At 44.9% G+C, this 12,004-nt stretch overlaps 1 protein-coding gene across 1 annotated transcript; it reads left to right on the top strand.

The window, feature by feature from the left end:
* The first annotated feature begins 3,549 nt into the window (after positions 1-3,549).
* On the top strand, positions 3,550-5,902 carry LOC130070688 (chymotrypsin-like protease CTRL-1). The gene is made up of 7 exons (XM_056235173.1): positions 3,550-3,630; positions 3,745-3,845; positions 3,938-4,017; positions 4,122-4,203; positions 4,961-5,141; positions 5,265-5,395; positions 5,491-5,902. Exons 1-7 carry the CDS (start codon positions 3,585-3,587, stop codon positions 5,650-5,652), a joined length of 783 nt encoding a protein of 260 aa, XP_056091148.1. The 5' UTR covers positions 3,550-3,584; the 3' UTR covers positions 5,653-5,902.
* Positions 5,903-12,004: the final 6,102 nt, after the last annotated feature.

Below are 12,004 nucleotides of genomic sequence, written 5' to 3'. Positions count from 1 at the left end.
CGTCTCCAGTCTCTACGTGGAGGTGCACGAGACGCAACACTCTCTTTCTGATGCACACGATATGATGAGCTCGACGGCTGGGGCTGCTCACGCCCAGCAGTCCCAGGGGGCTGGACCCGGCGAGGGATAAACTTTTTAAAAACGTCCGCTTGTTTCTTTGACTCCTGAAATCTCTCGACGACCGCGTGGACTGCGTCGCCGAAGAGACCAGAAGGTTCAAGCGGAGCATCTAATAAAAAAGCTCGATCTTTTTCTTTAATTTCAGACAGATTTAACCACAAATGTCTCTCAGTAGCTACCAAGGCTGCCATAGACCGCCCAATTGCTCTGGCGGTCTCCTTAGTAGCCCTGAGAGAAAGATCGGTAGCCCACGAAGTTCACGAATATCGTCATGACTGACTCCCTCACTACTATCCAGATCCCCCAGCAGGTCAGCTTGATAAGCCTGGAGCACTGCCATAGTATGCAGACATGCTCCAGCTTGACCTGCTGCCGTATAAGCTTTGCCCACTAACACCGAAGTGGCTTTAAGCGGTCTAGTGGGCAAAGCCGAGGCTTTCAGAGACGATGCGGGACCAGGGGAAAGATAACTGGCTAAATTCTCTTCCGCCTGGGGCATCGCCTCATAACCATACTCTTTCAGCCCTCTTATTCTCGAATAAGTGTTAACATGAGGGCTGAAAAGACGTGATGAGTATGGTTTATTCCATGATTTAGAAATTTCATTGTGCAAATCGGGAAAAAATGGAAGCCCTCGTGGTGGAGATAATGTGGTGGAAGATAAAAAGCGCTCATCTAATTTGCTTTTAGGACGAGCGCCCTTCTTCTCAGATGGCCATTCAATATTTAATTTCTCTACAGCCCGCGACATAACATCCACCAGCTCATCATATGCTGGGGAAATAAATTGTGAATCTCTTTCCCCCATGTGTGTGCTTACACTCTCCACACTCATCGCATCAACCTCCTCGGAGGAAGAGCAATAAAGTAATGGAGGGCTCTCTCCCCGGGCGAAAGAAACCGCAGAGCGTGCTTCCGACACCGGGGAGAGAGCACTGGATCTCTCGGGTAAGGAAGGAGAAAGAGCCCTCGGACCCGTCTCCAACCCCTCCGAAAGATCCTTTTGCGATCCCCAGGAATGCATTCTCCGCGCTGCCTCAGCAGACGCGGGTCCTGATCCCTGTGGATCGCGAGCCTGCCCACTCTCTTTATCAAAGAGTGACAGGCGAGAGCGGAGCATGCGAAGCGGTAACATCTCACAATGCTGGCACTCAGCCCCCTCGAAGGCTGAGACTGCATGCTCCACTCCCAAACAAACGACACAAAGCTCGTGTGTGTCCCCACCCGTTAAATAACGCGGGCAGGGAGAAGCACACTGTTTGTACACTTGTTTAGTTTCCATCCTTTTCCGCAACAGACAACAGTAAATAGACAGAGACAAAATGACACAGATCGCTTGCTGAGACGCAGAAGCTAATGCCGCGTTTCACCGGGCGAGCCTTTATCCCTTCCTGGTCATGACGTCACCCGCCTGTGACGCTCATTCTTTCCATTGGACTAGTTGACATTGATGCTCAGACGCATGCACGCATGCACGCTCCCAAAGCGTCAAGTGACGCATCGCGAGTTCCCTCGAAAGGGAACCATATCCTCCTTCTCAGGACATCTGGAGGACATCATTGTTGTCTTGCATTGTCGTCACAGAACATTTGTGAATATCTGAGATGTAACTGATGATTAAAACCGAAACTAAACCCACTTTTAGCTGTATTCGTATTTTAAAATGAATGATCTTAAAGAGACTGCACAATAATTAGGCTACTATTTTGTGCCATGTGGAATCCAATAATAGTTTTGTGAAGACTTCTAAACTGTTCCACTGTCATTGATGTCCCATGTCATGTCAGTTGAAATGCACATGTAGACAGACACAAACACACTGATCGCTGACTCGATCAAGTTAATAATATTTTAGCTTGAGAGCATACAATATTTAAATAAAACAAAAAAGAGGCATAAGGAATACAAAACCAACCATAAAGTGAACAAGATATCATGCACAACTAGACTGTATCTACAGTAATTATACGAAATATTAATATTTATTACAATCTTTTACTTAATGATCCAGTTTTTTTTAAAATAGCCTGGCACTTCTGGCAACTCAAGAACTTTAAAAAAGGAAGTTTACATTAATAACAAATCAGGAGCAGAATCATGTGTTTGGAATGAGATGAGCAGATTATCTTGCTGTTTTTTTTTTTTTGCCCCGTTTTTTTCCTTCATGTGTTTGAAACAAGATGAGCCAGATAATCTTGCTTTTTTTACCTCTGTTTTTTTTCTTTCTTTTTTTTCCTTCATGTGTTTGAAACAAGATGAACACGATTATCTTGCTGGTTTTCTTTCCTGTTTTTGGAAGTTTGATTGTCTTTCCTACTGTGTACACACTGTGTAAATACTTCAAAATGTACACATAATAATGTTGACAACATTACAATTCAAAATAAAGCCTAAATGGCTAGAATTTAAATCAGCTCGAATCAAAATGAGTCTCACAAATCTGAATTCTAATAAAACACTTCAATTGCATTTAACAATTAGCGTTAACTTTCATTACATCATCAGTCCACATACTGTGAGTCTCACTGACTATGTCAATATATGGCAATAATTTATTTATATATATATATATATATATATATATATATATATATATTCAATATATTTTTTTTTTATAAAAAATAAATAAATAAAACAAACCAATCAAAAGGAAATGAAAAGTAATACATACAAATAAACTAAAACAAAACTAACCCAAAAAATTGCCATTACTGTGTTAAAGGTACATGTAACAAACTTTATTTTTATCAATAGAGTTTACTGTAATATAATTCTTTCTAAAAAGTAAATGTAAGTGATGTTGCAGAAAAGCACACAGTTGCACAACACTCTGTCCGGTAACTGTGATTGTCAACTTATTCAACCGGTTGATTAACATTAAGAATTTTTAGTTTTACTTTCCCTCAGCTCTAATAGTGTGACTTAATCACAATGTAACTTAATCACTCAACATCATTCTCTTCCTCTTCGCATCACTGCCTTAAATGACTTGACAGGTTGATTAAGGAGGCAGCTAGATAGATAGATAGGTAGACAGTCAGATATATAGATAGAAACAGACAGATAGACAGATCAACAGGTCAAAGACTTAATGGTAAAGCCACTAATTAACCGTGAGCATTAAGAAATACATTTTTTAGTCTTCACTTCATTTACAGAAACACTTTACATATAATAAATAACCTCACAACAGACAACAACAAAAAGTTGTTCACATCAGATATATTTCATAACCTACAATGACAGAGGAAGTATGATGCTTTTCAAAGATACAGAAAGAAGTCACACCTTCAGAAGATGCACATTGTCTCCAGCGATAACAGATCTCAACATTCCTCAGCTGTGAGGTCATTTGAGCTGCTGGGATGGACCTCGATCACATCCCACATTTAATAGATGATATAAAAGCGAGAGAGAGAGAACCTACAGGTACAACAGTGAGACATCACGAACTCATCGACATCATGATCTTCGCCATCACATGCCTTGCCCTAGTGGCCTCTGCTCTGGGTAAGTGTTTTTAGAAGTTTGCAAGAAAAGGTATGGGTGAACATATATATTTACAAAATGCAAAACCTACACACAGAGCTTCATGTGTCATGAACTTCTGTTCTTTATCTACAGGTTGTGGAGTGCCTTCGATTAAGCCACAGACGATTGGCAGCAAGATTGTGAACGGACAGAATGCCATCTCTGGTTCTTGGCCCTGGCAGGTCTCTCTCCAGGTAACTGTGTATTGACCGACTTTTATCCTGCATTTGCCTGATTTGGTCATCGAGTATATGTCATGTTTTCAATGCTTTTACCTCTGAAACAGCAACCCAGCGGATTCCACTTCTGCGGTGGATCCCTGATCAACCAGAACTGGGTTCTCACTGCTGCTCACTGTGGTGTCGCGTAAGAGTCTTTAATCTGACAAACGCCACATACAATAGTGCTTTATAGATGCTGTTTATCTTTCGTTTTTACAGTTAGTTTTGTCTTTACTGCTCTCTTTTTAGGGTCGGCTATCATCGTGTCATTCTTGGAGAACATGATCGTGGCTCCAATGTTGAACCCATCCAGGTCAAACTAGTTTCCAAGGTAAAGCGATGAATATCAAAATTAGAGATCAACTCATACTATTTATTTCAGTGTTCAATAACGGAACGTTTTGTAATTGTTAGTTCATTTCTGCTTTTTCACACAACTGAATTGAACTGAATCAACACTGAACTGACTTGAGCTGAATAATGACACTATTGTGTTTTTAGTGCTGCTTTACAGTAGAATGTGTATGTGTCTTATATTTGGTGAATTTTGCATCATTGATTCTGTTATTTTCCTGTGTATTACTGTGATCAATATTAAAGTGCTATATAAATAAAGGTGACTTCACTTGACAATAATAAAACAAGAGATTACTGGACTAGAACAACAAAGACATACCAAATTATATGCATTATAAATGTTATTATGAATCCATTATTATAATTTTTAAATTACTTGAAAGTTCATCCAAAAAATACGATTTTTTTTTTTTTTTACCTGTTAAATTGAATTAAGTGGGGAAATAGGTAGTAGTCAAATTATCTATAGATTAACTTTTGGTCAATGTCTGTCAGCTTTGAAGTCTAGTTTACTCCTAAAAATTACCCAAATAGATTTACAGATTTTAAATTGAGCATAGGAAAGAAAACATCTGTACCATATTCTCAAATGAACATTCATTCTGAATGTAAAAGGAAATGCATGACAGGCTTAAGACGTTAAGACATGCTTACATGTATATCTTAGATTACCATCCATAAAGTCCACTATAGTAACCGCCCATCTTTTTCGCTTGTTTCTGTCTGTGCAGGTCATCACACATCCGCTCTACAGCAGCTCGACCACCAACAATGATATTGCGTTGCTGAAACTTGCGTCTCCAGTTGTCTTCACTCCCCGTATCTCTCCTGTATGTCTGGCTCCATCAACCATCAACATCCTGCCTGGAACTCGCTGCTTCACCACTGGATGGGGCAAAACTGCCACCACAAGTAAGTTAGACAAAGACCTGTTAGACAAAGACAAATTGCAAAATTTACTCTTGTATATTACTTGTTTTGTTTTGTTTTTTCCACATGAATCTGAACAGTCTGTCTGATGTTCTCTTTTTTCAGCGAGTCCTCTAATCCTGCAGCAAACAGGTCTGCCCATCACAAGTCCTGCTGTGTGCAGACAGATCTGGGGTCAGAGCAGAATCACTGATGCCATGATCTGTGCTGGAGCCTCTGGATCCTCATCTTGCATGGTACGTGAAGACAGATCAAGAAAAACACATTACCATATTAACGTTGCTGCTGTTTCGATCTCAAATGTGTGTTTGTGTCTGTGTGTTTCCCACAGGGTGATTCTGGTGGTCCTCTGGTGTGTGAGAGTTCAGGGGTCTGGACTCTGGTAGGGTCTGTGTCCTGGGGCACCAGCACTTGTGACACCCGTTACCCAGTAGTCTACGCCCGCATCTCCCAACAGCGCTCCTGGATCGACAAGACTATCGCTTCCAACTAGAGCCAGTCTGAGCATTTACCCTTCAAAGGAGGCAAAAGCAGAGTTTAATCATTAATCTGTATCACAGTTGGTCCTTGTTGATGGTCTTTTTGTTTATGACTTTTGGCCTTGTGTCAGTCTGGGCTCCCGTGACCTGCCTGTTGAGTTCAATGTTTTGTTTTTGGTTCATGTTACATGTAACGGTTTTAAACAATAAATGAAAACTTATGGTAATGAAATAATGAAAATAAAATGAAACGAATGCAATAAATTGTAATGAAGTGCACTCATTTATCTGGACTTAAAATATAAATTACAACCAATAATCCACATAATGTACAGCAAACAAAATTAAATATAAAATATTTTCCTTAAAAATATAAGTACTTTACAAATATATACATTTAATTTGCAATTTAAAAAAAAAAAACTGTTCCACTTTCACAGTAACAAATGACTGACAAAAGTGTTGCAATATTTAACAACAGTGCATGAAAAGCTACTAGATACTAACTTCCAAACAAGTCAGGATTATCAGATGTTCTCACCTGTACAGATAAACTATTTACCAAAGGTAATACAATGCTCATGATGTTCTCTTATCACCAAACATACAGGCATAAAGATAGATAAAGACAGCCAGAAAAAATCCTTCTGATCACGTTGAAAATCTTCTTTGGTATTCCCTTTTGTAAACATGCCAAGATGACACAGATATGTTTAATCCTCTATCCATGGTGCTGAAACCTGTGTGATGTCTTCAATCAGAAGCAAAAGACACCCAGATACAAACTGGAGAGAAACTTGTTGAAACGCTTCCATTAGAATAATGACAAACACTGGTCCATATACTGATTCAGACAATGACTAAAATTTAAGTCATAGCACAAGTATAAAAATTCTTATTGTTTATAGATTTAGATGCACTTTTATGAGCACTATACTGTTATGACTGTTTGTTAGTCTAGTGGATGACTTAGTAATACTCTGTTGTTTTTCAGTTTCATAACATTATCTTATGTACACAACTTTAAAAAGATTTGAAATGATGGGGGGGGGGGGTTTGGGGGGGGGGGGTTGCATTTTACAGATAAGTGGCCATTGTCAATAGAACAAAATGCTTTTGAGGGGGAAAATCACATTTTGATTGTTTTGATTATTTTTGTTTACAAGCAAACTGTCCATTTTGATGTACAGAATGAGCAGGAGCCGGAACATTGTGACATTAAATAAAGATATAGTTTGCCGTCTCCACTGGTGACAGCAACTCAATGATTTTTCAGCAAGCTGCAGTGTTTTTAATTAAGTTCCTTCCTTGAGAAACTTCCTCATACCCACAAAACGTCTCAGGTTACTACTGTAACCATAGTTCCCTGAGTAAGGGAACGAGACGATGCATCACTTGACGCTTTGGGAACGCCCCCAGCGTGCATGCGTCTGAGCATCAATGTCAACTAGTCCAATGGAAAGAATGAGCGTCACGGGCGGGTGACGTCATGACCAGGAAGGGATAAAGGCTCGCCCGGTGAAACGCGGCATTAGCTTCAAAAAGTCGAAGCAAGCCGATCACAGGGAAGCAGGAAGTATGGCAGGGTGACGCATCGTCTCGTTCCCTTACTCAGGGAACTATGGTTACAGTAGTAACCTGAGACGTTCCCTTTCGAGGGAACTCGCGATGCGTCACTTGACGCTTTGGGAACGAGAATACCCAAACCGCCAGAATTCCAAGTAGTGTCAGTCTGTTGGAACTAAGCACTAAGCACCTGAGAACCTGGGGCAGCATCCAGGTCCAAACTGTAAAACCTGACGAATGTGAGCGGTGAGGACCAGCCTGCCGCATCACAAACGTCTTGGAGGGAAACCCCAAATAACAAGGCTTTAGAGGCCGCCATACCCCTCGTTGAGTGAGCTCTGACCACCAAGGGACACGGATGGTCAGAGTACTCGTATGCAAGTGAAATAGCCTCGACTATCCACTTGCTAACCGTCTGTTTAGAAGCAGGAAGACCCTTCTTAGGTGATCCAAAGCAAATAAATAACTGGTCGGACTTCCTCATAGAAGATGTCCGATGAACATAAGTATCCAGTGCTCGCACTGGACACAAGAGGTTCAGCCTTTCCTGGTCCGCAGATGTAAAAGGAGGAGGACAGAAAGCCTGCAGCACGATAGGCCTCGGAATCAAGGTCGGCACCTTAGGGACGTATCCCTGTTTTGGATATAAGAATGCCTTGACCATCCCCGGTGCAAACTCAAGGCAAGTGGGGGAAACCGAAAGGGCCTGAAGGTCTCCAACTCTCTTAAGGGACGAAATAGCTAGCAGAAAGATAGTCTTAAGCGTAAGAAATTTCTCTGAAACCGAATCTAAGGGCTCGAATGGAGCCCTAGACAGGCCTTCTAGTACTATTGCCAAATCCCAAGCTGGCACCCTAGTGCGAGTTGCAGGCCTCAGCCTCAATGTGCCACGAAGGAAACGTGTAATCAGGGGGTCTCGACCCAACGATGTACCCCCAACCAGGGCGTGGTAAGCCGCAATGGCCGCCACGTAAACCTTAAGTGTGGAAGGACATAAACCTGACGTAAAGCGCTCCTGCAAGAACTCGAGTACTGTGTTCACAGAACAGTTAACCGGATCCCACTGATGTCGGTGACACCATACAGAAAAAACTTTCCATTTCAGCGCATATAGTTTCCTAGTAGCTGGAGCTCTGGAGCTTAGGATGGTCTCAGCAGCCTCAGCTGAGAGACCACTCTCTATGAGTTGGGCCCCCTCAGAGGCCAAACCCACAGGTTCCAAATCTCTGGTCGAGGGTGAAATATTGTGCCCCCGGCCTGAGACAGAAGGTCTCTCCTGATCGGGATCTCCAAGGGAGGACCGTCTAAGAGATGGATCAGGTCCGCAAACCAGATCCGACTCGGCCAGCGTGGTGCTACAAGCAGTAGGCTTATTCCGTACTGGCGGACTCGTTCCAGAACTCCTGGGAGCAGAGCAACAGGGGGAAATGCGTACAGACGTAGCCTCGGCCACGTCTGCACCATAGCATCCAGCCCCAGGGGGGCTGGGTGAGTAAGGGAGAACCAAAGTGGACAGTGCGTCGTGTGCTGAGACGCAAACAGATCCACCTCTGCTTGGCCGTAAAACTCCCAAATTTTCTCCACCGCCTCGGGGTGGAGTCTCCAGTCCCCTGGCCTCAGCTCCTGCCTCGACAGGATGTCTGCCCCCACATTCTGGTCCCCAGGAATATACACTGCCCTCAGGGAGAGTACCTTCCCCAGAGACCACAGGAGGATCTGGTGCGCCAGTTTGCAGAGCGGACGCGACCGCAGACCCCCCTGACGGTTCAGATAAGAGACCACTGATGTGTTGTCTGTTCGTACAAGCACATGATGGCCCCTCAGGTCTGGGAGAAACTGTCTCAACGCATTGAAGACAGCCATCATCTCCAGGCAATTGATGTGCCACGAAAGATGATGACTTTTCCACAGACCCTGAACCGAGCGGCCTTCCATTACCGCTCCCCAGCCGGTGAGGGAAGCATCTGTCGAGATCGTGACACGATGGCAAAGAGCTCCCAATACCGGACCCTGGGTTAAGAACCAATGTTTCCTCCATATAATTAAGGCACGAAGGCACCGCCGCGTGACCTTGATCATACGAAGTGGGTTTCCCCTCGGGGAGAACCCTCTGGTCCTTAGCCACCACTGTAGAGGTCTCATGTACAGCAGGCCAAAAGGAATCACGTTGGACGCTGCCGCCAAGAGACCCAACAGTCTCTCGAACTGTTTCACAGTGCGTGACTGGCCTAGCTTTAGCTCTTTGGTGGCTGTCAGGATAGCAGCTACACGAACGGGCGATAGAGTGGCCCGCATCGTCACTGAATCCCATACCACACCAAGGAAAGTGGTTCTCTGTACTGGAGAAAGAACACTCTTCTTGGCGTTGAGCCTCAACCCCAACATCTGCATATGGGCGAGAACGACACCTCGGTGCCGAACCGCCAACTGCTCTGATTCCGCCAGAATCAGCCAGTCGTCGATGTAGTTCAGAATACGTATGCCCTGAAGCCTGAGAGGGGCTAGAGCTGCATCCACGCATTTCGTGAACGTGCGGGGTGATAAAGCTAGACCGAAAGGAAGAACCCGATATTGGTATTCTTTGCCCCCGAAAGAAAACCTTAGGAACTTCCTGTGCTGAGGGAGGATGGAGATATGGAAGTAGGCGTCCTTCAGATCTATCGTGACAAACCAGTCCTCGGATCTGATTTGAGTCACGATCTGTTTGAGTGTCAGCATCTTGAACTTGAGTTTCTGTACTGAACGATTCAACAGACGAAGATCTAAAATGGGACGCAACCCCCCATCCTTTTTTGGAACAATGAAATAACGGCTGTAAAAACCCGACTCTCTGTCGGGTGAGTACACCTGTTCTATAGCTTCCTTTGCTAACAGGGCCTTTACCTCTTGCTCCATTACCAGAGCCTGCTCGGGATGCACCACTGTGGGCAGCACCCCGTTGTAACGAGGAGGACGAGAACCAAACTGGATTCTGTATCCTTTCTCTACAATCTGCAGGACCCAATGAGAAATATTCGGCAGAAGCTTCCACGCTGCCAGAAAATTTACTAAGGGAACCAGCCTCTCGAGGCTGGTCTCTGGTGTTATCGAGACAGCCAATTCCGGAGCCTGAAACATAATGGCAGGAACTACCTGAACTGGCCGCTCTAAGGCCCCCCTCAGAGGGCGCGAAACCGATGCTGTGCCGCAGCATAGCATCAGCGACTCGCTGGAGACCGCTGCGCCCTGAAGCACCAAGGGTGGCAGGGTTGGCAGAACGGTCTCGTGAGGACCCCGAAATGGAACGGGCACCGTATAATGAGGTGTACACCGCTCCACTTCGGTCGGGGCTGTCCTCACAGGCCTGATGCATGAACATCAGGACCTTTTTTTTTTTTTTAACCGAAATCTTCTTCGCCTGAAGAACGGTCCTCAGATCCGGCTTCGACTTAGAAGACTTCGGTTGAGAGGGTTGCGTCCGTCTCCAGTCTCTACGTGGAGGTGCACGAGACGCAACACTCTCTTTCTGATGCACACGATATGATGAGCTCGACGGCTGGGGCTGCTCACGCCCAGCAGTCCCAGGGGGCTGGACCCGGCGAGGGATAAACTTTTTAAAAACGTCCGCTTGTTTCTTTGACTCCTGAAATCTCTCGACGACCGCGTGGACTGCGTCGCCGAAGAGACCAGAAGGTTCAAGCGGAGCATCTAATAAAAAAGCTCGATCTTTTTCTTTAATTTCAGACAGATTTAACCACAAATGTCTCTCAGTAGCTACCAAGGCTGCCATAGACCGCCCAATTGCTCTGGCGGTCTCCTTAGTAGCCCTGAGAGAAAGATCGGTAGCCCACGAAGTTCACGAATATCGTCATGACTGACTCCCTCACTACTATCCAGATCCCCCAGCAGGTCAGCTTGATAAGCCTGGAGCACTGCCATAGTATGCAGACATGCTCCAGCTTGACCTGCTGCCGTATAAGCTTTGCCCACTAACACCGAAGTGGCTTTAAGCGGTCTAGTGGGCAAAGCCGAGGCTTTCAGAGACGATGCGGGACCAGGGGAAAGATAACTGGCTAAATTCTCTTCCGCCTGGGGCATCGCCTCATAACCATACTCTTTCAGCCCTCTTATTCTCGAATAAGTGTTAACATGAGGGCTGAAAAGACGTGATGAGTATGGTTTATTCCACGATTTAGAAATTTCATTGTGCAAATCGGGAAAAAATGGAAGCCCTCGTAGTGGAGATAATGTGGTGGAAGATAAAAAGCGCTCATCTAATTTGCTTTTAGGACGAGCGCCCTTCTTCTCAGATGGCCATTCAATATTTAATTTCTCTACAGCCCGCGACATAACATCCACCAGCTCATCATATGCTGGGGAAATAAATTGTGAATCTCTTTCCCCCATGTGTGTGCTTACACTCTCCACACTCATCGCATCAACCTCCTCGGAGGAAGAGCAATAAAGTAATGGAGGGCTCTCTCCCCGGGCGAAAGAAACCGCAGAGCGTGCTTCCGACACCGGGGAGAGAGCACTGGATCTCTCGGGTAAGGAAGGAGAAAGAGCCCTCGGACCCGTCTCCAACCCCTCCGAAAGATCCTTTTGCGATCCCCAGGAATGCATTCTCCGCGCTGCCTCAGCAGACGCGGGTCCTGATCCCTGTGGATCGCGAGCCTGCCCACTCTCTTTATCAAAGAGTGACAGGCGAGAGCGGAGCATGCGAAGCGGTAACATCTCACAATGCTGGCACTCAGCCCCCTCGAAGGCTGAGACTGCATGCTCCACTCCCAAACAAACGACACAAAGCTCGTGTGTGTCCCC

The sequence above is a fragment of the Rhinichthys klamathensis genome, unplaced genomic scaffold (genome assembly GCF_029890125.1).
Source record: "Rhinichthys klamathensis goyatoka isolate OS25496 unplaced genomic scaffold, OSU_Roscu_1.1 h1tg000413l_1, whole genome shotgun sequence".
Taxonomy (NCBI): domain Eukaryota; kingdom Metazoa; phylum Chordata; class Actinopteri; order Cypriniformes; family Leuciscidae; genus Rhinichthys; species Rhinichthys klamathensis.
Note: the sequence above shows the minus strand (reverse complement) of the source record. Positions and strands in the feature narration are given on the sequence as shown.